Source organism: Grus americana, chromosome 7 (genome assembly GCF_028858705.1).
Source record: "Grus americana isolate bGruAme1 chromosome 7, bGruAme1.mat, whole genome shotgun sequence".
Lineage (NCBI taxonomy): Eukaryota > Metazoa > Chordata > Aves > Gruiformes > Gruidae > Grus > Grus americana.
In genome coordinates this window covers 30885478-30901544 of record NC_072858.1, presented here as the reverse complement: position 1 = coordinate 30901544, position 16067 = coordinate 30885478, and the positions used below count along the sequence as shown (strand labels likewise).

Here is a 16067-nt window from a genome sequence, read left to right as displayed (position 1 = left end):
GACTCTCTCGGATTTTGAGAGCCCGCCTGGAAATGACCAAGAACAGGGTTGTTGACTGGGCCTTAGCAGAATACATGGCTTTTGGCTCTTTTCTGAAAGAAGGGATCCATGTCCGACTAAGTGGACAGGATGTGGAGAGGGGTACTTTTAGGTAAGTACTGAGATAATTGCTAAATGCTGTGCCATACTTAAAAACCTTCACATTTTTTAAACAATATGATCTTCTGCAGGGAAGGGGATGTTGAGGCTAATCAGCATCAATCTGGATGTTATAGATTCTGGCAGTCAAGAATAATCAAATCTCCTGTGTCTCTGTAAACAGCATTTTAAAGAATTGTATTTAAGGTAGATCAAATGTTCTTAGATACTTTCTTCCTTCTTTTGCTGAAAAGCAGAATTTTTTTTTTCTGCTTTTTAACTAAAAATTCAGTTGCAGTCCATCTAATTGCTGAGAAGTAAAAGAAGGGCATTTGCTGCTGCAGATTCTGAAGTCTTTTAAATACCATTCCAGTGGTGACTCCTTGGAACTCGGGTATCCTGTGAACAAGCACATTGCCAGTTGGCAAGGCTTTTTTAAGTGAAACAAGATCCTTTATACCGAGAATTTTGGAGCATGAATGAACGCAGAATCAGATCACTTGGTAAAAATGTATACAGTTCTGCTGCCTTACCTGATTCTCCGTGGAGTGAAATGTTAATGATGTATTTAATTGAAGCCTTTGATGCAAAGCCCATTGCTGGGGGTGAATGAACTAGCAGCTGCACTGTGCCTCATTGTGAACGCTTGCAGGAGAGAGAGATAAATCTTGGTGCCTGCCTTCTCTGGTACAGTGCTCTGTTCCTGTGCTGAGCTTCATTTGGTATCCAGTCTTGCTGGGTTTTCTTCTGTTTACTCCAATTCTAATGGCAGTTTAACAAAATCCTTCAGACAGGACCTGAAAACAAAACTGAAAATGGGGAGATCCCCCCAACCTCGATTCACACATGTTCATTGTTTAGCAACATGCCCACCTTCTCAGGTGAGTGCTTAGTCATGGCTAGAGCACGCCTATAGACTTGTCTTGAGACTACTGATTCTCTGTATTCCCAGTTCTCTCACTGGTGGAAGAGGATTTTCCGGAACTATCGTCCAGATTTTCTTGATGTTTATTTAAGCAAAAATAGTTGTGCTCACAGCAATATAGGGGGGAAAAAGAAAAAATGTGTTCAAATAAAAAACTATTCAGACTGGCGAAGACTAGCTAAGGATTCCTCTGCCATCTGGATTTTACTATTCAGTCTTTTGGAAAAGGAGTAAAAAGGCATTCAAATTCTTGTTAAGGTCAGGACTGAAGCTGGTACTGCAGATGTTTGACTTACAGTAACCTCGTTCTGCTTTACTGCTGGGTTTTGAGTTTGCCTGATGAGTAGTGGAATCTACAAAATACTAGCCTATGGTGTGATTATGAATTTTTGTTATGAGTGTGATATGGCAGTGGAACAATAAAGGGTGAGATTAAAAAAATGCCTTGGACCCAAGGAAGTCAGATAACATTCAACTACTCTGTCAAATAGAAGAGAACACTGTAGAAATGTCTAAGACAGCCTGTTATACTATATTCAGGCTCATTTTGTCAGAAGGATGAGAAGAAAAGTTAACTTGTGGTGCAAACACATCTAAGAGATACTGCAGTTCTCAGTAAAGCTGTTCTTTTTCAGCTGTGGTTTGGTTTCTTTGTCATTTATAACAAAGCTGAACAACTTCCCTAACAACTGAAGACATTTGCAAATGCTGGTGCAGTTTTATTGGAAAAAACACATTGTAAACACATAGAAAGTATATGTCATTTTATCCTCTCGCTGTACTGAGAAGACCCTTCCCTACCCCCAAAAATCCTTGAAGTACATAATGTCTCAAATCTCTGGGACTAATTGAAGAGGGAGTATCAGCTAGAATTTGGGAAGAATTGAAGATACTGCGTTGCTGTAATGAAAACAACATGATGGGAGTGCTTTCATTACTTTAGAGTTTCTAAAGTGCTGTCTAGAAAATAGTACTTTCTGTCAGTATTCAGTGTGATGACAACTTGCTTTCTTTCTATTTCAGTACTCCATGTTATCAATAGACAGAAGCTAGATAAAGCTGCAGATAGGCCTGGGCCCCTTCACTTCTTGGAGACACTCTGGAGAAGGAAGGGGGAGGGAGGGAGAGACTTGATTCTGTGCTGGTTTGATGTCAGTAAGCCTGACAATTGCGCAACAGCAAAATCTGACGTGCATGTCTGTGTATTTCTGGCTGTCCATCTATGCTCGTTGCAATCACCTTTTGCTGGGGAAACACAAAAGTTCATGCTCAAGAAGTTTATCGCATAGCTAGACCTTCTATCTTCGGCTGAATGACAAAAATAAAATGACAGTGGCAAAAATTATTTCTGCCTAACAGCTGTTTGGGGGGTGTGTGTGTGTATGTTCCCATATCTATCTGCCTCCCTCCCTGAGCTGTTCTCCAAAGATTGTCTTTTCATGGCCTTATATTGTTGACTTCTAAATACATTTCAGAGCTCTTTCGCTAGCATTCATTATAGCAAAGGGAAGTACAAAAAGATTCAATCTTCAGTTCAGTGCTGGCAGCTATACAACACACAGTAGTTGTTACCAGTATAATAACTGTCCTTATGTTAGCAGTTGTAAAGTTGGACATATTGGTGTGATTCACTCAGTCTGCTCAGAGAGTTAATGGATTACAGTAATTACTTCAGTCATCTCTGTCTTGGTAGTGTTCCTTGGTGCCCCATTCTAATGCTGATTAATGGTGTTCTAGAGAACTGTAAATGGTGCATGTGAGTGGAAATACCAGGAAAGAGGAGACAACTACTTCAAGACTTGGTGCTGAGATTAGATTAAATTTTTGCATAAAAGAGAAACAAGAGTTGCTTTAAGGAAAAGATTAATAGAATTCGCCATGGAGGCAGAGTGAAATGTTTTTAATAACAATTTTTTTTCTTATTTATTTATTTATTACTTTGATCAGTCTATTTTATAGCAACAACCTCCCTATCGCTTCCCCTATGTCCCCCCACCCACCCCCCAGTTCTACTAGTGATGAGGTATTTTCAGTTTCCATGAGTGCTTGAGAACAAGCCTGGATAGTCAGTGAAAGTCCTTATAATGCAGCAATTGTGTTTAGACATGTGACGGTATTGCTAGATTTCAACCAAACCAGGCTGTTGTGTAAAGCAAAGATAACTGTGTTGCTTGCGCATTTTCTAGAACATAGGTTTGCAAATAGCTCTGTTAAAGCCCAAAGTTATTCTTAGCTAATAAATTTCTTTCAACACCTGTTTGCAGCCATCGTCATCACGTGCTTCATGATCAAGAAGTTGACAAGAGAACGTGTGTTCCCATGAATCACCTCTGGGAGCAGCAGGCCCCCTATACAGTGTGTAACAGCTCCCTCTCCGAATATGGTGTCTTAGGTATGTCTCGGGGTACCTATCTGACAGATCTGCTTATGTTTTAATAGGTCTCAAACAAGATGTAGGAACTGATGACTGCTAATTAAGAGGATTTTTTTTTCGGTTGTGCTTTAATGTGGTTAAACCTACTGGCTACAAAGTTTTACTTTGTTACTTGAGTTTGCCAAGCCTCAAAACAAACGAACAAAATTTTCCTGCTAGTGGCATTTAAAAATAAACAAACTCTGCCTTTGTTGTATCTTGACATTATCACATTCATAGCAGTTCTGTATCAGGTGCGAGCCAGGAATTGCAGAACAAGGCCCTAAAATCCAATCAAAATGCCTAAACTGATTTCCCCCCATCTCATCCCCTGAATAAAGTAGTTCTACCAAGAGATTAAATAAATTTGCCCTGTTCATTGTGAGATTTGTCCCTAGTTGTTGTCTTATCTTGAAGGATTTTTAAAAAACTCATTGTAGTATAAACTTTAAGCCAAACTCTTGGGTGTTTCTCCTACAGTGTCCTATGATGGGTTTTGGTTTTAATGTATATTTCAGTTTTAACATTTTAGAATAAATTAAAAATTAGAAGGGAAAACTTCATCCAGATGTGTGTTTGTGGGTTTGTTTCTTTTTTCTTGTTTAATTTTTGAGTGTGTTGCCTGTGAATTTGCAGGTTTCAGTGTGCTTGCAGTGCAAAACTTTCTGCACTCTTCAAATGGTATACCTGTTTGTTTAGGCTGCTTAGAACATGCTTGTACTTCAAAACTATTAACTGGGAGACTTCGGCAGCTTTTGATGGAAAAATCACAGAATATGCTGGCATTGGTCTCATTATTATTCAACAGGAAATTACATAGTAATGGCAGAAGATGAATTTCAGAGAATAACGTAGCTGTACAAGAAGCAGAGCTCAGCAAAAAAGACAATGTGGAAATAAGTTGTAAAATAGTTCATATGAAACAGGCATCAAAGCTCTCCCTCTCAGGTTCTGGCATCTCTTAAGCATCCCCACATTTTACAGTTATGGGATTCAGTTGAAAGTATCCATCTGTTGTGGTTGATCTTGGCAATACTGGAACGTGCACTGCACCTAATGCTTTCTCAAAAGGGGAGAGACCTGTCAACAAAATCAGGGACACTTTGTAATATAGATAAAAAAATCCATCCTAGCCTTATCTGAACTGCTATTCTGAATGGTGTTATTTCAAGAAAACAAATTCTTGTTAGTGATAGAATTAATCATAGTGAATTATATTTTTGGTACTGGACAGGCATTTTACCTTCAGCCACAGAGAATGAATAACCTCACTCTGACGTGATGAGGGTGGCAAGAGGAATGTGGAGCATGAAACAAATACATCTAATAATTTATCAAAAATGTTATTGATTCTATGGATAAATAATGAAATATTGTTTCATATCCATTTCAGAGCTAGTGTGAAAGCAAAAAGATGAAACATTGTAGTAAAGATGGTAATTGATAGCTGCTTGCTTCAAAGTTCTGGAAATATTTGATCACGTAGTCATTTTTACATATGTCATGTTTAACCCCAGCTGGCAACTAAGCACCACACAGCTGCTTGCTCACTCCCACCTCCCTCCCCCCCCCTTGAATCGGAGTAGTAAAAGTGAGAAAAATCATGGATTGAGATAAAGACAGTTTAATACATAAAACAAAAGCTGCACACACAAACAAAGCAAGGAATTCATTCATCACTGCTCCATCCCACACAATGGTTACTTGGGAAGACAAATGCTGTCACTCTGAATGTCCCCCCCCTTCCTTCCTTCTTCCCCCAGCTTTATATACAGAGCATAACATCATATGGTATGGAATATCCCTTTGGTCAGTTGAGGTCAGCTGTCCCAGCTGTGTCCCCTCCCAACTCCTTCTGCACCCTCAGCCTCCTTGCTGGTGGGGTGGGGTGAGAAGCAGAAAAGGCCTTGGCTCTGTGTAAGCACTGCTCAGCCGTAACAAACATCCCTGTGTTATCAACACTGTTTTCAGCACAAATCCAGGACACAGTCCCATACTAGCTACTATGAAGAAAATTAACTCTGTCCCAGCCAAAACCAGCACAAGATATGCTACGTATTACCTATTGCTAATAATATTAACATTAAAATGGCATAAAACTGTATAGTTGGAACATGGGCTGAGGAGCTGAGATTTTTTAGGTATTATTGTTAGCAGGTATTATTGTGGCAGAAGTGTTGTGAACAGAACTTTGTACCTCTGTAAGCTAATATAGTAACATGTAAATGCACACTCTAAATAGGAGAGTGCAAAAGACGTGTATAAACATAAGAAAAATAATTGGCATAGATAAAACCCAAGAATTTAATTTCAAAGAATGACTTTTTGTTTCAAATTTCCAATTGTTTCTCACAGTTTGGTCTAGGCGTTCTTAACTTGAGCCTGTTTACAGTGTTGCTGCAAATTTTATGGTAAGTGGGTCAAAGGTTTCTGGTTTTGCTGGGTTTTTTTAACATTCAAATAACGTATGCAAATGTGAAAGTGACAAATGTCTGGATATGGTTGAAATCTGATTTTGTTCCAAAAATTACACCTCAATAGGTCTAGGAAGCCTAGTGTTGGTATGGTGTGAAGGGCAATTCTTATTGCCACAGTTCTGTTCTTTAAAAAATAAACCGTGGGCTCTCTTTTTTTTTTTCTCCTTCTTGATCTCATCCTGCTCACTATTGCTCTTCCCCCTTCTTTAGCAGCAGAAATGTGGAAGTTGATTTAATAACTTTCATTGAATACAAGCAATAGGGCAAAATATGGGTTTGTTCATACACTGAAAACAAGAATACCATTTCTGTGCAGTTCTGCTTTAGCAGATGTGATAACAGGTTCTTCAAAACTAACAATATTGATATTTTTAATTGTTAAGAACTTTAAACCCCTCATGTCTGAGATGTTTTCTAACAGTAAAGGAAATTAAATTGATAGAAATAGTTGATGAGTGATGATTTTTTTTTAACTAAAAATGCCACGTTTCTATGTTGAAGTCATTTTATAATTAAGTTTCCTCTCCCTTGCTAGCTTTTACTTATCAACCTTCTCCAACATGTTTACTCCTGTGTTTTGTATCCATAGAGAGACAGTGTTGGGATAAGCAGCAGTGTGTGAACGTGTCTCTTCTAGTTAAGCATCTCAGTCAAAGAGGAGCTATTGGAATTGTTACCTTTTTGGCTGGTAACATCAGCAGGTCTCCTTTCTAGTATTTGGAAGAATAAGTGAAAGTTTGTAGTTCAAGGAGTTGATTCTTCAGGAGTAGCAAAAACCCCCAAAACTTTATTTTCTCTGTTTTTTCTGCTATATAAGCCTGTTACAAGGAACACTTTGGGATTAGTGCCCTAAAGTATTTGGTGGGGTGTGGGAGGGTTGTGAGAGGATATAAAGGGGGAGAAAAAAAAGGTGTTAAGAATTTAATTTATGACTGTGTTAACATGCAGCACCTCAGAAGCATTTTGGGAATTCCCTTAGTTTCTGTGAACTAGAGCTAAGTAAAAATGGATTGAACAGCCCAGCATGGTAAAACTACAGATTATTTCCTTGGCAGGTCCGTAAACCAAGAGCTGGCATCTGTTCAGAGCTGTGAGCTTTGCACCAAGTTATTGTTGAGCTGGTTAGGAACACCTGGGGTGTAACTGCTCCATTAAAATGATACTCTGACAAGATTGATTTCACTGAGAAATAAAACAAAGGCAGTCTTGTTAATTTGTAGTTCAAACAATTGCTTATGCTTTGTATACAGGAAGCTGTGGAGTGTGTGTACTGAGGCATTAAATCAGAGTATTTAACAACCTCTGATAATTTTGTCTGACTGCCTATGTCTACTATTTTAGCTATATTCAGATTATTACAATTTAGTTGCGCATCCACTCGTCTAGCTATAAATTTTCCCTTTTACTGAAACTGAATGTCTGAGAGTGTGATGGCTGTGTGAAGTCATTTAGGCAAAGAAGTTTGAGTTTATTTGCTGATTGAGATAGAGGAGAAAAGCAAAAGTAACTTACAGGCAGTCTATGCTACCTCTTCAGCATTTTTTAAGTACTTGAAAGGATCTCCTGTCTTTCTTTACTGCCCTCAGAATGATTTGTGTAGTGTTGATTCTCCATCCAGGAGGTATGATTCTCTCTGTCAGATTCAGTACTGGCTTTGAGAGGTCTTGGACTGTAACATCCCATATCGGGAACATCCAGGCAAGATAGACCTGGAACTAGTGCATAGTTCAGCAAATTGGTGCACCGTGAGACCTGGAGTACAGCTTTTTCAAGGGAGAAGGTCATGTTTAAAGCAGAAGATGAAGGGAAGAGGACAGGTATTGATTTAAACTTTTTTTTGCAATACACTCCTAGGATGAAATATGTGGTTTTACTACTCACTCAGAACAACATGTTTTTAAGGTTAGAAGTAGCAAATACAAAAAATACACATCTGTCAGAAATTGTGTTAGTAAATAGAACAGACTGTACTAACCAAGGACCAGGTTCTCAATGGCATCTGCATGGAGCTCTGAGAAGGCATCAGTCTTTCTGTTTAATAGCATCAGCCACCAGATGGGTATTAACTTCACTTTCTCCTGGGCTGTGTTTGGGTTTGTGAAAGGATGCATGTTCCTCCGTTAGTCCCTGTGCTTAGATTTTTTGTTAAACATAGCACAAATCTGTCTTTGTGACTTTCCTCATTCTGACGTTAAATCCCTGCACTGATAAGCCTTCTGTAACCATTAGTTAACATTCATGCCTTAAGTCACTTTGAAATCATATTGAATTAAGCTATAGCCTTACTTGTGTTAATTGGAAAACTACAGTTTTTATGACAATCAGGAAAAGTGCTGTGGGGAAAAACACAGCATAATATGCTGTGTAAGCTGCCACTTTGTTTGACAGCACCTCTTCCTCTGCCAGAGTGACGAAAGAACAGTGAGGGAGCACAGCAGGAACTGGACTAATAGAAACAAGTATTTCTGCTATGCTTCTCATCTAGGGACCTTAATGAACTTCAGCAATTAAAGCATTAGTTTTGCAACCTTAGTCAAGAGCTGTGTATTCTTCTTTCGTCTCTCCCCTCAGTTTGCAAGTTTACCAAACTGCTGTGCTGGCTCCTGGTTCCCTGTGCCCTGGTGTGCTCTGAGTGGCTGCCTGATGTTTGGGAGCTGGCTGGTGACTCTCTGCCACCTTTTGGGTGTGCGGATTCTTTATCTGTCCTTCTTTGAAAGCTACATCTTGCAGCCTCGTTGTCTGTGCACTGGATTTCCTCACAGCTGAAACCTGTTCTCTGTGTTTGTCACTGCTTAAGAGTTAATCCTTTAAACTCACAAAGTTTGCACAGCATTCTGAAGAAATGCTCAGTTCTTGTCTCTGCAGACACAATAAAAGTTAGCAAGGTCTCTGCTGCAGTTTTTTTAACCCTTTACTCTGGTCTGAGGCTGAGCCCTCATGGGGGCCTGGGTAGGAGCCCGCTTCCTTGCAGTTCCTGTCCCATCTCTACAACTGTGGAGTGTTTCCAGCTCTGGTCACCTTCCCTGACCTTGATGCATCTGGTGCCCAACAAATCCCTTTCAAGAGAAGCACCTCACCCTCTCCCGGGTTGTTCACCTTGCATCTGTCTAGACATCTTTCCACCAATAATTTTTTTTTTTTAATTTAGCAGTTTGGATCTTACTCTTTAAACGATTTTCTCCACATACGGGTAGGGGTCGTAATTCTTGACAGACTCCCTAGCAATTGCTATAATCACTGGTGGAATAGCTTTAATGTTAGGAACTCTCATTGTTATTTGCCTGGTGGAAAATGAGTTCTGGTATACCAAACATGGGTATACTACAGACACATGTTCCATGAAATAGTAGTCTTGGCAGAATTAATTTGAAAATATTAATCAGAATGTATAGATTACATTAGGGTATATTTTCCCAGATATTTTTATGGCTGTCAGAAAGCTCACAAAAGGTATCTGTGTTAGGATCACACCTTTCAATGCAGCTTTACATGGGACTTTGTCACCCTGTGGAGATTATTATCACAAAGTGGGCAACAAGATAGGAAATGAGAAATGACTCACTTTTTTCCATGTGAATTTTAGGGGTGATTTTGGTATATGAAACACAATTAGATGTGTGCTCTGACCAAGTTTTAAATATGCATAGAGCTCCATACTCTTTGAAAAGCATTGTGTGATTATTGATAACTCCAAGCAGTCAAGACCTCAGTTTGTTCTTCTCTAAAAGCTGGATTACCCCATCCTTACAGAGAGCAGCATATGCGCAAATAAGTCTTGAACATATTGCATATTTTCTCAACCATGTCACCCAATCAGTAGAAATGTTCTCTTAATGCTTGTGTAAAATTAGAATGGGATTCAAGCCTATCTAGGGAAATCTATTTTTCAGATACCTTTGGGAACAAGAATTGAAGGAGTTGTGTAATTTTTTCCACTGTTTGCATTGTGTTAAAAACAATAGAATCACACAAATGAGGACAGAGATTTAAAATATGTTCTGAAAGTAAAGGCTCATCAGGCAGTCAGGCCAAAGGAATGGTCAGCAAAAGCCATCCTCTTTGGTAATGTGCTGTCACGGTGACTCACAGATGAAAAGCCATCTGTCTGACTTATCAGTCACCTTTTGGCCTCTAACTTACTAGTTGCCTTTTGGTGTGAACATGAGCATCTGCTGGAGTCATGGATGGACTGTTCAGAGTTCAGCAGTCCAGAAGCCAAGTGACTCAAAGATTTCTTGTCTTGGAGATGGTAAACAAAAAGCTGGGTTGGAATTACCAAGGAGCAGACCATGAAGACATATTATAAAAACAATATGTAAAACTGTTTTCTCTCTGAATAAACAGTTTCACTTGAAGCTCTTGTTGCTTTTTCTCTCATGCAGTTAACTTGTCCTGCAGTTGTCCCTCTACTAACCTTCCAGGAAAGTTTGTATACTGACATTGACTGAAGAGCCTGTTCCTGGAGCAGAAGAACGAAATCCTGTAGTTCCAATTAGCTGTAGTCATCAACTTAAGCTAAAGCAGTTTCAGTTTCATGATAGATGACCTATGTCAAAACTTCAAGTCAAGTGTTGGAAAGATGTTCTTGTAGTTCGTGTTAGAGAGGGACTTCTTTGATACATGACAAATCTCACTAGTTTTGTTGAAGGTTTTCCTTGTGGAACTGGACAAGTTTAAATTTTCTGTAACTGCATGTTCTTTAGTTCTCAACTTCGTAAGGTGGAAATGCTTGTCCTTCATTCTTTTTTTCTTTTTCCTTCTTCTTTCCTTTTTTTTTCACTCCAGTTTGACAGTAAAACTTCTAGGGAAGGAACTACTTGTGTATGTTTGTAGCACCTAGCACACAAAGACCTCAATCTTAGCTTAGAGCTCTCTGCAGAGTATCTCTCTGATAGTGACCATAAAGTAAAAAGTTGAACAAAACCAAAAAAGAACAAAGAGGTTTGAATAGGTTTGACTTGATCCTGAAATCTTCCTCCGTAGCTAAGTCAATTACCTTGCACTGATAACACTGGAAATAACTGGTATGCTATATGTGCCACATGTTGTTCTCTTCTATCTCATAATTTATTGATTTTTTTTTTTAATACCTGGAATGCCAGACCATCTTAAAGATACTTTAGGTATTTTTCTATTATTCCTTATATATTTTTTTGGTATTACAATTCTCTTTGAAGTAATTCTCTTATCCACTGAATTTCACAAAGAGAGTCTCTCCTAGAGGGGCTGCAGCCTCAAGTCACCAGACTATAAATCACAAATGATAAGTATATGAGAGATGTCAGCTATTGCTTGCTGGTGACCCTGTAGCATGCTAAGCTCCTCTCTTCAAGGAAGCCTGAGTTTTTTGAAGTTCCTGAAACTTCTCTAATTAGAAGAGTTGTAGAGGGGTTTTGATCAGAATCAGAAACTATAGTTCCAATGACTTTGGGTTTTTTCATGGCTTCACAACAGCTTACTGTAGTTTACTAAATACTACTGGTCATAAAGCAGTATTGGATTTTACTGATATACAATATTTAGGTGTATTAGGTTCCTGACTAAAGATTGCATTTGGGCTCATAGCCACCTTTGGGTCTAGGAAATATTATCCACAACATGAGATTTTTACAGATTGATATTTTTGTCCTGTACTCCTGAGAATATCTGCAAGTTAAAAAAGGAGAAACTCAAATTAATGCATAGTATCTAGATAGGTGTACCATCCTCTCAGATATGAAGGGATTTCTCTCCGCATCCCAAATGTCAGTCTTAGGCACATTTCTGTCTTAATTAAACGTACACTACTCTTGTGACTGTTTGGGGGTGAGAGGAGGCTGAGGGCCAGTGGGACAAATTAAGCAGCACAGATACTTCGTTACCGCAAACTGTGTTCGTTTTTACTTAAACTGGTTTTGCTATCAAGCCTATGTTGTAGAACAGCATTTGTCACTATAAGGAAACCAGGCAAAAATGGAAATGGCTGTGACTTTTATATAGCAAAAATATGAGGCCGAGTTCAGTGTAGATCAGTGGTAGTGGGATGGAACTCTCTCTGCAACTTAGGTTACATGTGCAGATCTTAGAATAACGCTGTAAAAGAGATAAGAAATCCATATCAGTCTGTTAGCTCACTCTGAGGTTTTTTAGTCTTGCAGTTACTCAGGAAAGAATTACAACTCATTATCATAGCTTTTTAAATAAAATTTTACAACAGAAAAGCTAGTTGCTCTGTTGGAGTAGCCTTCAGTGAGAGTCTTTCCATGTTGCAGTTCTATATTTGAAAACAGATCTTTATATTCTGTGCAGAACTTAAAAACTTCAACTTAAAACATACTTAGCCATCAAATATTTATTCTCTCTGGGTATTGAAGCAGTTTTCCCTCAGCCAGAACCTCTACAGCCAGAGCAGTGCTACATAGCACTATTTTTTACTGAGCGCTTTAACTTTTCTGGTTTTAATCATTCCAAAGTATAGGTGTAGAATATGAGTACAGGTATTAGCTCAGCACTCCAGGCTCAGCTATACTGAAGTGTCAAAGGAAAATGTGAGCAGAGATCAAATATATATTTTATATTATTAGGTACATTTAGGTGTTCACTATGGAACATGGTATAGAAAAATACCTTAAATTTAAGAGTGGTCATTAAACTGAGATAGGTACATTGCACATAGCTAGGTTTTCATGTTTTGACTTGACACAAAATTCTGCCTTTTTTTTTTTTAAAGCTACACAGCAGAGGCCATGTAGCACATGCAACAAACACCATTGTAGTTTTCTATCTTTTGCCTTTGCAGAGCTACTAGGAATCAATTACTTAGCTTACACTGCAGTAACAGTTTGATTTGGTTTTCTTTTCTCTCTTTGCCAATCATCTCCCCGGGTCCTGTTGTAGAGCTGGGGCTTCATCATACTGCAGCAGGTCTCTCAGTGAGAGCAAGAATTTGTTTCTGCCTTTTAAGATATACCCATGGAGCCTGTCAAGAGCCTTCAGTTTTATTTGTGCCTTGATAAGTTTTAAGAGCGGACAACAAGCTGCCTGGCGTGCTGTGTGCAGAACACCTGGGCTGCTGCTATATGTTTGTCCTGCTGCGTTAACCTGACATGGCTGAGTAAGTGGGAATGTGTGGCCCTTCTGCCTTGTAGGGAGTTGGTGAATTTACAGCACAAGTTTAGAGAAATTCCTGCATTTACCTGCTACTGTAAACCACCTGAAAATGGGTTGAGAATCTTTGACATGGAGTGGTTGTTACTTGGGAGAAGAGACCGACACCCACCTGGCTACAGCCTCCTATCAGGTAGTTGTAGAGAGCGATAAGGTCTCCCTTCAGCCTCTTTTTCTCCAGACTAAACAACCCCAGTTCCCTCAGCCGCTCCTAAAAAGACTTGTGCTCTAGACCCTTCTCCAGCTTTGTTGCCCTTCTTTGGACATGCTCCAGCACCTCCATGTCTGTCTTGTAGTGAGTGTCCTCCCCATGAGCACTTCTGGTCTCCTCTTGGCCACTGAGGCAGAGACCTAAAGGGTCCTTAACCCTGCCAAAAAAAAGATTGTTTACCCATGTCCCAGATGTGTCTCCCATGCACCTATTATGTTCAAGTTTTTTTGAAGATCTGAAGACTATGATCCAGCCTGTAGACTGAAGGCTGATGTCACAAAGATTGTTGTTCAGCACCTGCATATGAGGGGGAGGGGAGACAGTGTTTTGCAGGGATGTGCAAGTAATAAAATTAACATGTAGCTTCCTGAACTAGTACTAGGCTGTAAGGGGATTTGTACCGGTAAAGATGGTACCTACCCCAGGGAGCTCTCAGGAAAATGTCACATGAAAGTCTGAGCTAAGGGAGGGGTTTTAGTTGTTCATTTAAAAACTCCTATGATATTTAAATGTTTGAAGAAAAGTTTGAAGGATTGGAGTCAGCATTGGAAAAACGTTATTTGCTAATCCTTCTGAGGGAAATGGTACTACTGAAAACTGCATGATTTATAACAGGGCTACAAAAATCCAGTTTGTGCTTTCATTTTGGTTTTAATTTTTTTTTTTAATGGGAAATGAAAAGATTTCTCAGCAAGTCTGTTTCTTTTCTAATTCTCCTACTTGTTTGGTTCTCAGGTTTTGAACTTGGCTTTGCTATGGCAAGTCCCAATGCCTTGGTGTGCTGGGAGGCCCAGTTTGGTGACTTCCACAACACGGCGCAGTGTATAATAGACCAGTTCATCAGCTCTGGCCAGGCCAAGTGGGTTCGTCACAACGGGATCGTCCTGCTCTTGCCACATGGAATGGAAGGAATGGTGAGGGCCACTGGCTGGCACGTGCGGGAGGGAATTGCTGGCTACTGTGCCTTCCTCTGTGGCTGTAAAAGCCAAAGATGTCTTGGGGATCTGATGGTGATACAAAGCTGGGGGAGGAAGGCGCTATTTAGCATGTGGAACTGTTTCAGTGCTACAGAAAAGATTGTGGATAGATTGATCAGTGAGAATCAAAGAAAACTGACAAATATTTCTGAGCTCTTATCTTTGTGTCCTTCTTAGTGGCATGTACCGCTTTTTCCTTTTTTTTTTCCTTTTTTTTTTTATCTTTCCCCAAGCCAGTGCCTTCTTTCTTCTTTCCCTAGAAAGCTGGATTCTTAGCGTACAGTAAGAAGAAATCATTAGTGTCTAGCAGTACTTGCTTGGTTTTATTTTGCATGAGGTATGTCCGTGTAAACTCTGCACTAAATTCACGTGCAATGAAATGACATGGAACAACTTTAAAACTTCTTCAAAAATCATTGACATTGGGTAACCTTTCTCTCTTTCTGGAAAGGAAAATGTTTGCACTAGCTGTTGACTCTCTTTGGTGGCCAGTAGGAGGAACTGGACAGTGTCTTAGAGGGAAATGGCATGGGCAAGCTCTGTATGTAATGTTATATGAAGTTCATATCAGCAGTAGAATTGTTCTTCAAGTCTTTTAAATTATTTTTAAAGGTTACATGAACATCATGTCAGGCTAGGTTGATTTTCTCCTTTTCAAATGCATTAACATTAATGAATTGATGCATGTATGTTTCTAGTTTTCTATTAAGAAAAGCATAGTATGTGCCAGAGTGGCAATCTCCATCTGTATAAATGCTGTAGACCCTTTCCCTACAAACTGCGTCATTTCCATTCTCAGAAACAATTTCATTTATTTCCATTCAATTATAATCCTGTCCTGATATACTGGAGTGCATTCATATCTTATGAATGGCTTTCCATACCCATTTGTGTGTAAAGAATAAAGGGTCTGTTGCTGTTCACAAGAGTTTTGATAAATTATTTTTTTTTTAAATGAATCCTGCGGGACTGCCTGAATGTGCCCTCAGCAGGAGGTGTGGTCCTCTGCAGGGAAGCACTCAGCTGAGGGGAGCTGGTTCTCTGCTACTTATAATACAGTTAATCTTTCTTTTCTCTTAGCGACTTGGCAGCTAAGATTTGCCAAGATGCGATGCTTATTTTGCTATGAGTGTCAGGTGGTTTTGGAATATTTAAGAATACCACCAGGCTGTTGAAATCTGTTATCTTGTCAGAGGAGCTTTCCATGACAGGAGTGTTATTCTCTCTATGACTACAGTGATGGGGACAAGAATGATTTGGGGAATGATTAGTAATGGGATATGGATCCCTTCACCTCTAGGTCACGCATTCACACGCAAGTTGGCTGTGATTGAAAGACTCTGCTGCCTAATGGCTCTTTTGGGACTCATCTAAAACTAGGTAATGGATTCAGTATAGGTCTCGCTGGCTAGGCAGTCACAGTGGAAATAAACCCTGCCCCATCCCAACAGCAGTTGCTGGCAAGCCTACTGGCAGTGTCAGCAGAGAAATCAAGGATGGATGTGAACACTGAGGCTTTGGATTGAGGTTGTTGCTGGGGCAGCATATGTACGTGTGCTAGGGAAGCCTCGCGTGTCTCTCCTGTAATTGTTGGCTAGTAACATCTCCTTTTCCAGCATACTGAATTCAGTGTGCTTGTTAAGCACTATGTTTGTACATACATAGGTTGTACTTAGTATAGTATTTGATTTACAGCAAATAGATGTATACAGCAGAGGTATTGCAATATTGGCCTGTTACTGTGAACCATAGTTTTGCATGGCTTTGCTTCTTGTTCTCA

The 16067-nt window shown here is 39.5% G+C and overlaps 1 protein-coding gene across 3 annotated transcripts in view; it reads left to right on the top strand.

Moving 5' to 3' along the window:
- Positions 1-16067, top strand: part of OGDHL (oxoglutarate dehydrogenase L) — a 56534-nt gene that overhangs the window by 30666 nt on the left and 9801 nt on the right. For all 3 annotated transcript variants that reach the window (XM_054832672.1, XM_054832674.1, XM_054832673.1), the window contains 3 exons: positions 1-151; positions 3328-3455; positions 14046-14224. In XM_054832672.1, the coding sequence (XP_054688647.1) occupies positions 1-151; positions 3328-3455; positions 14046-14224 (458 nt within the window). The remainder of the gene's footprint in view (positions 152-3327; positions 3456-14045; positions 14225-16067) is intronic.